Raw genomic sequence first — 15,162 nt, 5'->3', positions numbered from 1 at the left:
CAGTGAGAGAGGGAACACAAGCAGGGGGAGTGGGAGAGGAAGAAGCAGGCTCATAGCGGAAGAGCCTGATGTGGGGCTCGATCCCATAACGCTGGGATCACGCCCTGAGCCGAAGGCAGATGCTTAACCGCTGTGCCACCCAGGCGCCCCTATTTTTTTAATTTATTTGAAGAGATAGAGACAGCCAGCTAGAGAGGGAACACAATGAGGGGGAGTGGGAGAGGAAGAAGCAGGCTCATAGCAGAGGAGCCTGATGTGGGGCTCGATCCCATAACGCCGGGATCACACCCTGAGCTGAAGGCAGATGCTTAATGACTGCGCCACCCAGGCACCCCCTCCTTTCCAGCACTCTTAACAATCGTGATTGAGGCTTCGTGTCATTAGTCACTGGCGCTTTGCTCTTTCAGCCCCTGGATTTGGCTTAGAGCAGAACCTAGAAAACACGTGCATGTGAAATGACCGCATAAGAAGTTGGTGCACCATTCCTCTCCCCACCCCTCACTCTCTGTCTTTGGAGAGGGAGGGGCCATGGGCCAGAAATGTCACGGCATTCAGTGGCACAAAGTGGCCCATCAGCCCTTCTTGGTCTGTGCTGCGCTTCAGCAATGGTCGTCACCGATGGCTTTGATTCAGTCTGGTGCCTGCACGTCTGTGCTGACCTTTCTTTCTCTTTTCTCAGGCCTTGGAGACCCTGGATAACGGCAAGCCCTATGTCATCTCCTACCTGGTGGATCTGGACATGGTCCTCAAATGCTTCCGGTACGGGCTTAGGTTTCCTGCTCTTTTTTCTGGCCGTGCCCCAGAGGAGCAGGTGTTGTGGGGGCCAGAAATAAAATAATTTAACAGGATCACAGGAAGTGGGGAAACATGTTCTATCAGACTCCATCTTATGAGAAAATCCCTCAATATCAAAGTTATAACTTACTCATAAGCATTTTCTCTTTCTTCTCAGGGCCGTTTCAGTCATTTCTATGTTAGATGGAATCTGTCCATTTCATGTAGGTTATCTCATTTGTTGGCTAAGTTGTTCATATATTCTCTTTATAAGCCTTTTTATCTCTGTAAGTCCAGTGGTAATGTTCCCATTTTCATTTCGGTTTTCAGTTGTTTGTGTCTTCTGCCTTTTTTTCTTAGTCTCGTGGAAGGTTTGTCAGTCTGGTGAGTTTTCAAAGAACCCACTTTTGGTTTTGTTGATTTCCTCTATTGTTTTCCTGTTCTCCATTTCATCTGTCTCTGCTCTAGTCTTTATCATTTCTTGCAAGCTTTGGAATTAGTTTAATCAAACATCTTAATGACCGGGACATGCAGGATGAGGAATAAGAGCTTTGTTGGGGTCTTTGGGGCTGCAGGTAACAAAGCCTTGGCCTGACTCAGGCACTGCAGAGAGTCAGGCGTCTGAAATCCAGAAGGCCGCTGAGCCTCACTGTGGTCCGTCTCAGCCCTCCTGCTTCATTCTTTGCTCAGTTAACCCCTGGCCGTTGTCAGGGCCAGTGTGTGTGCTGGAACCTGGCTGCCCACACCTGGGCTTGCTTCTGTATGCGTGATCCTACCGACCACACCGCGGTCCCTTATCCTAGTGCCAAATGCCAAAGTCTTAATGCCAGCCTCAGGGGCCACCTGCCACCCTGATTGGCTGGCCTCGAGTCTGACCAGCTATGGTCCAGGTGGACAGATCATTGTACAAATAACAAGTACTCCCCTGTGACCCTGTGGACAGAGGTGGAGGGGAAGAAGCTGTGCCAGAAAAGTAGGGGTTGGACAACATAATGGGTTCTCAACCAGGGTAGTTAGTCACGTCTCCCAGGTGACCGCTGGCAATGCCTGGAGACACTTTTGGTTGTCACAGCACAGGGGGAAAGGGTGCTACTGGTATCTAGTGCATAGAGGTCAGGGAGGCTGCTAAAAAGCCTACAGTGCACAGCACGGCCCGCACAGCAAAGAATCTTCCAGCCCCATATGACCGCAGTGCCAAGTTTAGAATGCTGTGCGAGGATGCCCCAGAGAGAGCCTCCTGGTGAAGCGCAGGCTGTCCTGTGCCCTCCTGAGCTTTAGGAATATGCCTTTGTGCTGATTAGGTAACCATTCTGGGGCCTGCAAAACATATGTCATACAGACTGGGAGGCAGGGAGTGGTGCTGCCTTCCCTTGTAGAGATTGGCAACTCCCTGGCTGTTTTTCTCTCCAGGATCACAGACCCATGTTTGAAGCCAGGTCAGCGTGGGGCTCAGACTCGCGTTGCCATCCCACTCATTTCAGAACTTTTCCTTTTACCCCACGTTTCATCTTTGCCCTCCTCTCATTTTTCCTACTTCCCTGAAAATGTCACCATTACATGCTGAAAACACACGCTGCTCTTTTCTCCCCCGTGCCAATGTGCTGGGCTTTACTGCCTCCCGTGTCCCTGTGTGTCTAGATGGGAGGCTTTACAAGGGGCTGGGCCAGTTGAGGATTTATTTCTGGTGGCCGTTCCTTCAGTCCTACTTTGGGATCTGCATACAGGAAGTGCTGGCTGTGAGAGAGGCTTTCACTTCCTTACCATGTCCAGCCCACGGTTCTCAAATACTAATCGGTGGTGCTGGGCTGCTTTAACATAGTGTAATAAATCCGAATGTGTATGAAAAATACCGATTCCTGGGAATCGGTGTCGGAGCTCCAGACTGAGTAGGTTGGAAGTGGGTGCCTGGAACATGGTGTTTTTTATAAGCATCCCAGGTGATTCTGAGGCTCAAAGTTTAGTTGCCCAGAGTGGATTATTGTGACCCTAGCAGTTAACCAGGAAATCTTTCTGGGAGTAAGCCAAGAGCAAGGGAAGTTGGGCTTGTTTGGGCCTTACAAGGGGCCTGTTTGAGTCTTCTCTTTGGGCCAGGGTATACAGGGGTCCCTGACAGTCATTGATTAAGCTTGGATTTCTTTTTTTTTTTTTAAGTTATTATGCTGGCTGGGCTGATAAGTACCACGGGAAAACCATTCCCATTGACGGGGACTTCTTCAGCTATACCCGCCATGAACCCGTCGGGGTGTGCGGGCAGATCATTCCGGTGAGTGTTCAGCTCCTATTAAACAAGGGAAGGTTTCTCAGGAGTGCCTTGAGATGCAGCGATCTCCGACAGGCTGATTGCTGAGGTGGGAGGGTCTGCGGGCTGCTGTCGGAAGGCGGCCTGGGTGGTGGGTGAGAACACAGGCTTTAACAAAGCCAACTGGTGCTGCCCTGAGTGCACTCTGACTTTGGGCAAATCATTGATCCCTATAAGACTCGGTTTCCGTATCTTAAAAGCGGAAGGGAACACAGCACCGTCTTAGGGCAGGAGGGGGGATAAAATGCAACAACACAGCACCGAGCCTAGCATGGGAAAAGCTCTAAAGAGCCTGAGTCGCTCTTGCTCCTGCCCGCCTGCCTTGTCCATCTGTCTTCTACTCACAGCTGAGTTGTGGGGGCAGCACAAGGGCTCAGAGAAGTCGCTGTGGCTTCTCCCCGGGCTGCCACCTATCCTGGCCAGCACAGCTCTCAGCTTCGGTTCCAGGAGCAGTTGTTGTGTTTTGCAGTGGAACTTCCCGCTCCTGATGCAAGCCTGGAAACTGGCCCCAGCCCTGGCGACCGGAAACGTGGTTGTGATGAAGGTAGCTGAGCAGACTCCACTCACCGCCCTCTATGTGGCCAACCTGATTAAGGAGGTGTGTGGTTGGTGTCTGTCTTGAACTCTGAGTGCCCTTGTACAGGCTTGCTCCTTGGGGGTACTTAGGAGGGGCTTTGGAGGCCCCAAAGTGGGGCAGGTGTTTGTAGAGCAGGGATTGAGTCTCCTTCCAGTCCCCCGTACCTCATCACAGGCCAGCCGAAATGGCGCCCCCCTTACTTGTTCTCTGCACTGAGCTTCACTGCCAGACCCCTTTGAAGAGTGCCACTGGGGAGGGACAATAGCCGCAGGGAACCCTGAAAAGCAGGTTCTCTGCTGTGCCATTTGGAATTCCTGAGCAGTGCCCCACGGACTGGTGTCTGCTTGCCTGGGTACAGGGCAAGCTGCTTTAGCCTCTCTAGGAGGGGTATGTGTTCTTCTGTCCAAGCCCTTTGGAGCAGGAGAATGACGCCCAGTGTCCCTAACTGTTTGTCCACAGGCTGGCTTTCCCCCTGGAGTGGTCAATATTATTCCTGGGTTTGGCCCCACAGCTGGGGCTGCCATCGCCTCCCATGAGGATGTGGACAAAGTGGCCTTCACAGGCTCCACCGAGGTAAGGCATCATTAGGACCTCAAGCTTGTGGCATATTTGGCCCAAGTTCCCACTGTCCTCAAAGGAGGACACATTGAAGATTCACCTCTGGGTGCTGTGTGGAGGGTCCCCCAAGACTGCCTCTGAGGAGCTCGAGTGAGGGGCCCCATGTATGCCAGCAGTGGCTGTTGGGGTGAGCCCTCTGTGGGTTGGTTGACACTCTGGCTGCTGTTGTGGGGCCAGCATCCCACGTGGAATAAAGAGGCCGAGACCGTCTAGACCTCATGAAGCCCAGGGCTGACAGCCTGCCCAGGGTCAAAGCCCTTCGGCTGTGTCAGGCTCCCACCACTGCCCTGACAATTATAGAGTGTGGGCTTCAGAAAGACAGGAGTTCAAATCCCAGCTTTGCCATTATGACATGGGGTGATTCACATGTCTTTGGAGCTCCATTTGTTGTCTTTAAAATGAGGATGGCAATATGGAGGCGGTAGAGACAGTACGTACGGTGTAGTGGGAAGATCAGGTGCCCCAGAGTCTTACTGTTTCACTGGCACTCACTAGCTCTGCGGTCTCGGGCATGTCACTTAGGCTCCCGAAGCCTCTGTTTCATCTGTAAAATGGGGATGGTAAGTGTACCCTCCTCACAGGATTGGAGTGAGGGGGATGAAGCTTATGAGGTGATCAGCAAAGGTCACGCTCAGAGTAAGTGCTCAGGGAGGGAATGAGTGAGTGAGTGAGGGGTATCATGCTGCTGTGTGCCAGGCCCTGGAGAAACAAGGACAAGTAAGACGTCTAGTGATTCCTTCAGCATCGTCTCTTTCGAAGCAGGGACAGAATTCCTTCTGAAGAGGAACCTTTTCCTCTCTGTGAATTTTTGGGAGGCTTCATCGCATGGCTCCAGAGAAGGCACAATGAATAATGTAATGAATGTGCTCTTCAAACCGTTCCCCCGGAGATAGCTGCCGTTCAGCATTCAGTCTGTGCGCGGTGATGATGGTTCCTGAAGGGCAGAACAGAGCCCAAGATAGCACGTCCCAGCTCTTTCCTTGCTTTGCTACTGCCCAAATTAATGCCTCGAGGTGATGTTGAGAATCTCACAGAGGGGAGATGGTTTCCTGACAGAGATAAAGATTTGTTCATTCAAATAGGTTCAGGGCAGCTCTGTGCCAGGCTCTGGGAATAAGGAGGTGAGGAGCACCCCATCGTTGCCCCCACAGAGCGTGCCATGGGCTGGGGGACCACACTCACAACACTGTGGGAAGGGGGCACGATAGTGGTTTGACCTGGTGATGGATTCACGCTGCCCAAGTGTGAATTCTGATTCCACATTCACCAGCTGTGTGACTTTGGGCAAGTGACTTGACCACTCTGAGCCGCAGCTCCCACATTTCTAAAGCAAGGCAAAGAGCCGTACCTATCTTTGAGGCCATTGCAAGGATTGAACTAAATGGACACAAAGCACTTGGCACAGTGTCTGGTATGTAGGGTGCTTGGTATATAGAAGCCATATTGCTCACGTGGTTACCATCACTCTCGTCCTGGAAGCTCAGAGGGGTAGGGCAGCAGTGGTAAGTGAATAGCTAGACTGGGTGAAATTCTCCAGATCTCTTGTAGTCCAGCTGCTCCCTCATGTTGTGGGGTTCTCTGTCTAGAAGAGCATTTGGTTCTTCCTTCCTCCTCCTCAGAGCTTATCTGTGTTTCTGCTTCCCCATAGGTTGGCCACCTAATCCAAGTTGCTGCAGGGAGCAGTAACCTCAAGAGAGTGACCCTGGAGCTGGGTGGAAAGAGCCCCAATATCATCATGTCAGATGCAGACAGTAAGGTTCTTGTGGGGAGGAGGTGTGGGGCAAAGGCAGCCACTAGCTGTCCATACCGTGGCTCCACTCACTTCTGGGAGCTTCAGCAACCACTGGACTCAGTGTCTGCCCCCCAGGCCTCAGGATAAAGGTTAGAGTCTGCAGCATGGCCCTCCAGCCTGCATGACCTGGTCTCTCCCCGGCTTCTCTCCTCTTTGCTCTCCATCATCCAGCCGGGCTGTGCTACTTAGTTGCCCAGCCATACTGCATGCTTTCTCTCGGAGCAGACTGCTCCTCCTCCCTCATATTCCCTTTTCCTGGTCCTGCTGAGGCACCCCCTGATTTGCCCTCCCCTGACTGCTGTGGGCTGGCTGGGTGGGTCCTGCCGCCACCCTTGTGTCTGTTACCATGGAGGGCTGTGACCTCCTCTCTGTGTCTGTCCGCTGGGTGGCCATACCCCAAGAAGGGAGAGAGCAGGTCTGTCCTGGTCGGCGCGCTATTGGCGGCATGAACGGGTTAAGACGATAAGCAGACACTAGGGCTAGGATCATTCTCCATCTCTTCTCATGGTTGCCCTTCTGCCTCCCTAGTGAACTGGGCTGTGGAGCAGGCCCACTTCGCCCTGTTCTTCAACCAGGGTCAGTGCTGCTGTGCGGGCTCCCGGACCTTTGTGCAAGAAGATGTGTACTCTGAGTTTGTGGAGCGGAGTGTTGCCCGGGCCAAGTCTCGTGTAGTTGGGAACCCCTTTGATAGCCAGACTGAGCAGGGGCCGCAGGTAAGCCCGGCTGCTGCAGATGGGTCTGGGTGTCCGGAGGCAGCATGGAGAGGCAAAAGGGGACTCAGACTCAGAGGCAGGCAGGTTTGGCTTCAAGTCTGAGCTCTGCCATGTGCCAGCTGTGTGTCCCTGGGAAGCCACATGCCCTCTCTGAGCCACTGTTCTCTCATCTGTAATATCCACCTTTCCTGATTCACAGGCTGGCTTTGAAGTGGAAATCAATAATGGAAACCAATTTGTAAATTTCATACACACAATAAATATTAGGAGTGTCTGTGTAAAAAGGAATGCATGCTTCCTGGACCTTGGCCATCCATAAACATGCATCTTCCAGAAGGACACACACATATCTGTTAACTGTGGTTATCTCTGGGGAGTGGGGCAGAGGGCCATGGCCTGGGTAGCAGAGGGACTTTACATCCCTTTATGCTATTCTGCAATGTTTGATTTTATGTATATATATTTTTTGAATCATAAGCATATATTCATTTTAATCAAAACCACAGTCAATAGGAATTACAAGAAGAAGAAATACAGTGCCTCTGCCCACCATTTCCTCTCATGTCCTGGCCCTTATTCCAGCACTGTTCTTAGACCCTGCCTGTCCTGGGCTCTCTCTCCATAGGATCCTGTACTGGCCTCCCCCAGCAGCCCCCCCCCCCCAAAAAGCAAGGAGTCCACAGGGTCAGGGGTGCTCCCAGCTCCCACTGGTCCCTGTGCCCACTTTCTGGGGCCCATGGGAGCCTCTCTACAGGCTCCATCCTTCTGAGGGTGTCTGCTGCTGGCGTCTTCTCCCCAGCCTCCAGGGCTGGCCAAGACCAGTCTTTTTTTTTTTTTTTTTTTTTTTTTAATTAATAGACTTACTTTTTAGAGCAGTTTAGGTTTATAGAAAAATGGGCAGAAAGTACGAAGTTCCCTTTACCCCCCACCCGTCCCCTCTAGTTTACCTGATTATTGACATCTTGCATTAGTGTGGTACATTTGGTATAACTGATGAGCCAGTATGGTATATTATTATTAACTAAAGTCTATAGTTGATTTTAGGGTTCACTCTTGGTGTTGCATTCTGTGGGTGTGGACAAATATATCAAGACACGTACCCACCATTGCAGTATCATACAGAATAGTCGCGCTGCCCTAAAATTCCCCTGTGCTCCATCTATTCATCCCTCCCCTCCCCCAACCCTAGACAACCAATGATCTGTTTACTGTCTCCATAGTTTTGCCTTTTCCAGAATGTCATATAGCTGGAATCATATAGTATGTAGCCTTTACAGATTGGCTTCTTTTACTTAACAATGTGCATTTAAGTTTCCTCCATGTCTTTTTGTGACATGATAGCTTACTCCTTTTTATGACTGAGGAATATACCATTGTATAGACATACCACATTTTCCTTACCTACTTATCTGCCGACGGATAATTGGGTTGTTTCCACTTTTTGGCTATTGTGAATAGTGCTACTATGAATCCCAGCATCTTTTTTTCTCTCCTGTTTGTGGCTATTTAATTAGTAACTTGCATAAAAATTGTAATAAAAAGTGTTTAAAGGAAAAAATAAGACCCCCTAGGCTTCCTTCCATGTCTATTCCCCATAGATAACTACACATGCGCGCGTGCGCGCACACACACACACACACACACACACACACACACACACACACAGAGTTACGTTTTTGTATGTTTGTTTTAACAAAAATAGGACTAAATAACATATTCTACAAGCTTTCCCCACCTTTACAGAATACCTTAGGCTATCTTTCTGTGTCAGTTCCCAGATTTTTTTTTTTTTTAAACTGGGCTCTATGCCCAGTGGGAGGCTTGAACTCATGACCCTGAGATCAAGAGTCCCATGCTTTACCGGCTGAGCCAGCCAGGCGCCTCACACGGATCTGTTACTAACAAGGACACACTATATATTAAATACACATAAATTATTTTAGCCAGCCCCTCTACTGATGTCTACTTAGAACTGTTTCTGTTTTTGACTTTTACAAAGTGCTCCTCAGTGACTATCCTTGTTTAGATCCTGTTGTGACGCGTAGAATAAATTCCTGGAAGTTAAATAGCTGGGTCAAAGGGTGTAAGTATTTCATTTTTTGACCGATATTAATAAAGTACCTGCCAAAAGGGCTGTACCAGCTTATAGGCCTTTTTTTAAATTGAGATACAACTGACACATTGTATGAGTCCTTCTAAGAGCATATCAATATTAGAATGTATGTAACATACCCTTGTCATCAGTGTATTTTCTTCTTATCACTTTTCATGATCTGGAACGCTTCATGAATCTGTGTGTCATCCTTGGGCAGGGGCCATGCTAATCTCCGTATGGTTCCAGTTTTAGTGTGTGTGCTGCTGAAGCAAAAGCACATTTATTTTCTCACTATTTTAAATTCTTAGTAACTTTATAATTGAAAATAAAAACAATGGGTTTGATATGCATTTCTTTGAGGACTACTGAAGTTGGTTGAACCTCCTCTCATGTTTATCGGCCCTTCTAGCTCCTCTTCTGAGGCCTATTTATTCCGAAGTCTGGCTTTTGCTCAGTTGTCTCATTCACTGCCCGTGTGGTTCTAAGCCTAAAGCGAGGAGAGGTCTGGCTCTAGCATCTCTGAAACTTTGGACTTCTTTTCCCACAGGTGGACGAAACTCAGTTTAAGAAGGTCCTTGGTTATATCAAATCTGGGAAGGAGGAGGGGGCGAAGCTGCTGTGCGGCGGAGGGGCGGCTGCTGACCGTGGCTACTTCATCCAGCCCACTGTGTTTGGAGACGTGCAAGACAGCATGACTATCGCCAGGGAGGAGGTTAGCATGGGGCCAGAACTCTGGGGAAGGTTCTTAGGAGAAGTGGACAGTTAAGTGTGGCGTCTTCATAGCTGGCTTTGGGCCAAATCCTGGCTCTATGCCTAAGACAAATTATTTACAATTCTATCTGATCTGGTTGCTCTCTTCTTCCACCTCTTATGGCAACCTCCTGATGGGGAGAACTTCCAAATTCCCTTGCCCAGTTTCCGGGCCCTTTGTGTTGTGGTCCTGCGAGCCATGGGTCAAGGAATGGTTTTGCTCAGCCCTTTTATGATCTTCATATAAGGAGGACACTGGACTAGACCAAAGGGCTGTGTCTTCTTCACATGGCAAGGTGCCCGATGTTCTCCCCCTCAGCACTCATTATGAACGCAGGGCAGGGGCTCTGGCTCACTCATTCATTCATTTCATAAATATTTATTGAATGCCTGCTATGTGCCAGGCTATCTACAGACCCTGGAGATCCAGAGGTATCCAAGACGTGTTCCCTGCCCTCACAGGGTCCACACGCGCTCCCCTTCCACAGTGGGTTAGGCCCTTTAGAAACCTTATGCAGGGAAAATATTTCCCCTTCATGTATAATTCAAAATAAAATAATATGAAAATGCAAAATCAGGGCAAGAAAGTCCAACAGAGTTCTGCCTCTTTCCCCATCATGACTACTTTGATGCTTTTTTTGAAATCTCAAACATCACTTTCCCAGAAGGGCGGGGGTGCCTCTGCTTTGCCAGTGCCCGAAGCACACGACGCCCCATCTCGCAGTCCTGCTCCAACCATGATGAGCTCCTGGCACTCTTCTCCTGCCTCTGTCTTGACACTCCCCAGGCAGTCCTAGAATCAGCCATTTCTTCAAGAAGTCCTGGTTCCTTTTAGTGGAAAGTGGGATTTCATGAGGATGGTGCTGGGTGTGTTTATGCCTGGAACTTCATTTCCCTTCTCCCTGCTTCCTACCTCCACTCTGGTTTGGTCAGTATCACACCACACAGTTCTGCAAAGCCTCACCCCTCCCCTCTACTCGGTCTGTCCAGGAGCTCCTGTGGACTCCCAGCGCTCATTACATTGCTTGTAATGGTTCCTTCTAATGCCCTGATTAATCAGGACCACCTACACTGCACTCCCCCAGGGCTCTGCTGAGATAGGGCTGAGAGTGGCTGCACCCTGACAGCAGCCCGCACATTTGGCCTCTGTGGCTTGGCTTTTGAATCTCATTCTCCACTAAAAAAGACTGGATTCCTTGAAGAAATGGCTCATGCCAGGAATAAGGCAGGGAAAGTACAAGATAAACTTGGATGTCTTGAGAGCAGAGACCCTGTTTCATTCACAATTACTGCTTCAGCTTTTAGTGTGTGCCTTGCTGAAAAACTGACGTAAATTCTTTGAAACTAAATCTACGTGTAACATGCCAGAAACCCCTATCGTGCAGGATTGTTCAGAAATAAGATCAGCTATGTAAAGCACATGGCATATAAATATAGCCCATCCCCATTAGCTTCCTTGCCTTTGTGTTTCATTGAGCTTGGGAGCTACTGTCTCCCTGTGGAACTCTTAGGGTATGTCTGGGTGCTCGATCTAGAATGATCTGCTCGGCATTGTGAAGGCTGGATGGCACGTGGTTTCCATGTCGGCTACACCCTTCTAACTGTGCACTCTCTTACCCCAGATCTTTGGGCCGGTGATGCAGATTCTGAAGTTCAAAACCATAGAGGAAGTCATTGGGAGAGCCAACAACTCCAAGTATGGGCTGGCTGCAGCTATCTTCACCAAGGACTTGGACAAGGCCAATTATCTGTCCCAAGCCCTGCAGGCTGGCACTGTGTGGTAAGAGCCTCCTGGCAACCCCTCAGAGCCCAGGCAGGGATCCCCAAGCCAGGGTCTTCCGGAATCTAGTGCTCACCCAGAATTTGGGGTGCTGGGCTCAGTTCCTCCTGGGTCAGGGTGTGGTAAAGCAGACAGATATTTCCCATCCCCTCTCCTCTAGGAGATTAAACTTCCCTCTAGTACATATGCTCATTCAGCTTTGTTCTCAGGCAAACAGGTGGATGAGTGGGGTGGGGCCTCCTTACCAAGTGAACAAGAGCAGGGGACCAGAGCCGAGGGCCTACAACTGTGTGTAATACTGGTCTTAAGAGCTTAGCACCTACTTCACACCCACTGGGATGGCTGTAATTTAAAAAAAAACAGAAAATACCAAGTGTTGATGAGGATGTGGAGAAATTTGAACCTTCACATATTGCTGGTGGGAATATAAAATGTTGCAGCCATCATGGGAAACAGTCTGGCAGCTCCTCAGCAAGTTAAATGTAGAATTATCATAGGATCCAGCAATTCTACTCCTTAGTATGTATGCTCAAGAGAGATAAAAACCTCTATCTACACAAAAAAGTACACCTGAAGGTCACCTGGGTGGCTCAGTTGGTTAATTGTCTGCCTTCGGCTCAGGTCATGATCCCAGGGTCCTGGGATTGAGCCCCATGTCAGGCTGTCTGCTCAGCAGGGAGCCTGCTTCTCCCTCTCTCTTTCTTCCTGCTTGCTGCTCCCTCTGCTTATGCTCTCTCTGTCAAATAAATAAATAAATAAATAAATAAATAAATAAATAAAATCTTAAAAAAAAAAGTATAGCTGAATGTTCATACCAGATTATTGACAATATTCAAAAGGTGGAGACAACCAAAATGTCCATCAGTTGATGAATGGATACACAACATGTGGTCTATCCACGCAATGGAATGTCATTCAGCCATAAAAAAGGGATAAAGTGCTGATACATTTTACAAACATAGATGAACCTTGAAAATGTGTTACTAAGTGAAAGAAGCCAGACACTAAAGGCCACATATTGTGTGATTCCATGTATATGAAATGTCCAGAATAGGCAAATCCATAGAGACAGAAAGTAGATTAGGGGCTTCCAGGGGCTAGAGGAGGGGGGAGTGGGGAGTAACTGCTTATTGGGTGCAGGATTCTTTATGGGGTGATAGAAATGTTCCGGAATTAGATGGAGGTGATGATTCTACCGCAGTGTGAATCTGCTATATCCACTGAATTGTGCACCTGAAAGTGGTGAATTTTAAATTCAACTAAAATTTAATAATTTTTAGAGGCTCCTGGGTGGCTCAGTTGGTTAAGCATCTGCCTTCAGCTCCGGTCATGATCTCAGGGACCTGGGATAAAGTCCCACGTCAGGCTCTCTGCTCAACACGGAGTCGTCTTCTCCCTCTCCCTTTTCCTCTGTGCGCACTCTCTCTCTCTCTCTCAAATAAATTTTAAAAAACAATTTTTTTAAAGATTTTATTTATTTATTTGACAGAGAGAGATACAGCCAGCGAGAGAGGGAACACAAGCAGGGGGAGTGAGAGAGGAAGAAGCAGGCTCCCTGCAGAGCAGGGAGCCCAATGTGGGGCTAGATCCTGGGACTCTGGGATCAGGCCCTGAGCCGAAGGCAGACGCTTAACGACTAAGCCACCTAGGCGCCCCTAAAAAAAGCAAATTTAATAATTTTTAAAAACTGCATAAAAAGTACCTAATTAGCAAAAACGACTCATTAAAATGTGAAGCTATGATGTGGTACACCTGTTACTAACATTCATCTGTGACCACATCATGAGGGGTGATGACTTATGGCTTTATTTTATGTGGTTTGCTTTTGGCTCCTACGTGGCTGGTTATAACTGTGGTTTGACCCATCCATTTTTCCTCAGTAATATTTTAGAGCCATTCAGGAGGTTGGAGGGTTATGACACACATATCTCCTACAAGTTACTTCTGAAATCTTGTTTCACATTATAGGGTCAACTGCTATGATGTGTTCGGGGCCCAGTCACCGTTCGGTGGCTACAAGATGTCCGGGAGCGGCCGGGAGCTAGGAGAGTATGGGCTGCAGGCATACACCGAAGTGAAAACTGTGAGTATGGGCGTCTTCTCAGCTCTCCCTCGTGCTGGACTCCAACAGTACTTATTACTAGTTTCTTGTTTTAAGCCACAGAAGCTACAGGAAAGGGTGATGACCCAGTCTCTGCTCTGTCTCATGAGAAATAACTTGGGACCTGGCCATCACTCTGCCTACACTGTTCTTTGCTAGGCTTTGTTATGTGCCAAGTTCTGTAAGACTTGAGAGGAAGGAAAGATCCTAGTGAGCCGAGGCAGTGGGGAAAAGCTTCTAATAAGAATCGAGCTGTGAGGCATTAGAGACCAAGGGCCATAAATATACCAATATCCTTTGATTTCATAATGTCAGTGATGGGAATATAGCCTGAAGGACTAATCAGAAATACAAAGAAAGTGTTATTCCATAAATACTCATCACAACATTATCTCTCAAGGAAGAAAAAGTCAAATGTAACCTAAATGCCCAATAAAGTATGGAACACCCAAATCGTGGTTTACTAAGGAGCCATTAAAAATATTTTTGTAGGGGGAGCCTGGGTGGCGCAGTCAGTTGGGCATCTGACTCTTGGTTTTGGCTCAGGTCATGATCTCAGGGTCGTGAGCTTGAGCCCCACGTTGGGCTACATGCTCAGCACACAGTCTAATTGAGGGTTCTCTTGCCCTCCCTCCTCCCCACCACTGGCCTGCTCTCTCCCTCTCTCAAATAAATAAATAAATAAATCTTTAAAAATATATTTTTGTAGGATCTTTGACATGGAAAATCATCATCCTTTAAAGTGAAAAGACAGGAGACAAAGTAATACATGCAGTATAAGCCCAGTTTAAAGGTTATATATACAGGGGCGCCTGGGTGGTGCAGTCATTAAGTGCCTGCCTTCGGCTCAGGGCGTGATCCCAGAGTCCTGGGATCGAGCCCCACGTGAGGCTCCTCCGCTGGGAGCCTGCTTCTTCCTCTCCCACTCCCCCTGCCTGTGTTCCCTCTCTCTCTGGCTGTCTCTCTCTGTCAAATACATAAATAAAATATTTTTTTTAAAAAAAAGGTTATATATACATATATATACTCATTCAGGTACCTTTATTTATAACTATGCAAAAGACAGGAAAGAAAGGCACCGAAGTGAAAATAATTTTCTTTACAGTGGACACTAATTACTAATTACAGTTTAACCAGGCAACAGACTCATAAGTGATATTTAAAGAAGAGAGTAATGGGCTGAGTTGGGCTTTCCCGGGATTGGGAAGGAGAAGGCTCAGGGCAAGCAAATCAGCCAGGGGAAGCAGGGTGAGAAGGGCAGACAGTGGTTTTCGTTCAATACTCAGTAGTAAGCCACAGACTGTGCTCTCAAGAAGCTTGTTGGAATAAACTAAACCTGTTTGCTTATTTATTTAAAATTGTCCCAGGGGCACCTGGGTGGCTCAGTTGGTTAAGCCTCTGCCTTTGGCTCAGGTCACGGTCCCCAGGTCCTGGGTTCGAGCCCCTCGTTGGGCTCTGTGCTCAGCAGAGCAGTGTGTTTCTCCTTCTTCCTTTGCCCCTGGTCGTGTGCTCTCTCACTCATTCTTTCTCTCAAATAAATAAATAAATAAAATCTTTTAAAAATAAATAAATAAAATTGTCCCATATAAGAGGTGAGACTGAGATTTGAACCTGACATTGGCCTATAACTGTTCATCAAAATGGTGATGAGATTATTTAGGTG

At 48.3% G+C, this 15,162-nt stretch overlaps 1 protein-coding gene and 1 non-coding gene across 2 annotated transcripts in view; one reads left to right on the top strand and one right to left on the bottom strand.

Moving 5' to 3' along the window:
- Positions 1–15,162, top strand: part of ALDH2 (aldehyde dehydrogenase 2 family member) — a 30,904-nt gene that overhangs the window by 14,239 nt on the left and 1,503 nt on the right. The window contains exons 4-12 of the mRNA XM_045776673.2: positions 680–759; positions 2,926–3,037; positions 3,543–3,671; positions 4,110–4,223; positions 5,917–6,019; positions 6,589–6,773; positions 9,416–9,580; positions 11,241–11,398; positions 13,367–13,481. Coding sequence (XP_045632629.1) covers positions 680–759; positions 2,926–3,037; positions 3,543–3,671; positions 4,110–4,223; positions 5,917–6,019; positions 6,589–6,773; positions 9,416–9,580; positions 11,241–11,398; positions 13,367–13,481 — 1,161 coding nt within the window. The remainder of the gene's footprint in view (positions 1–679; positions 760–2,925; positions 3,038–3,542; positions 3,672–4,109; positions 4,224–5,916; positions 6,020–6,588; positions 6,774–9,415; positions 9,581–11,240; positions 11,399–13,366; positions 13,482–15,162) is intronic.
- On the bottom strand, positions 9,041–9,146 carry LOC123780557 (U6 spliceosomal RNA). The gene has a single exon (XR_006776448.1). It is a non-coding gene; the product is annotated as a U6 spliceosomal RNA (small nuclear RNA).

The sequence above is a fragment of the Ursus americanus genome, chromosome 30, assembly GCF_024610735.1.
Source record: "Ursus americanus isolate L20-20 chromosome 30, mUrsAme1.1.p, whole genome shotgun sequence".
Lineage (NCBI taxonomy): Eukaryota > Metazoa > Chordata > Mammalia > Carnivora > Ursidae > Ursus > Ursus americanus.
Note: the sequence above shows the minus strand (reverse complement) of the source record. Positions and strands in the feature narration are given on the sequence as shown.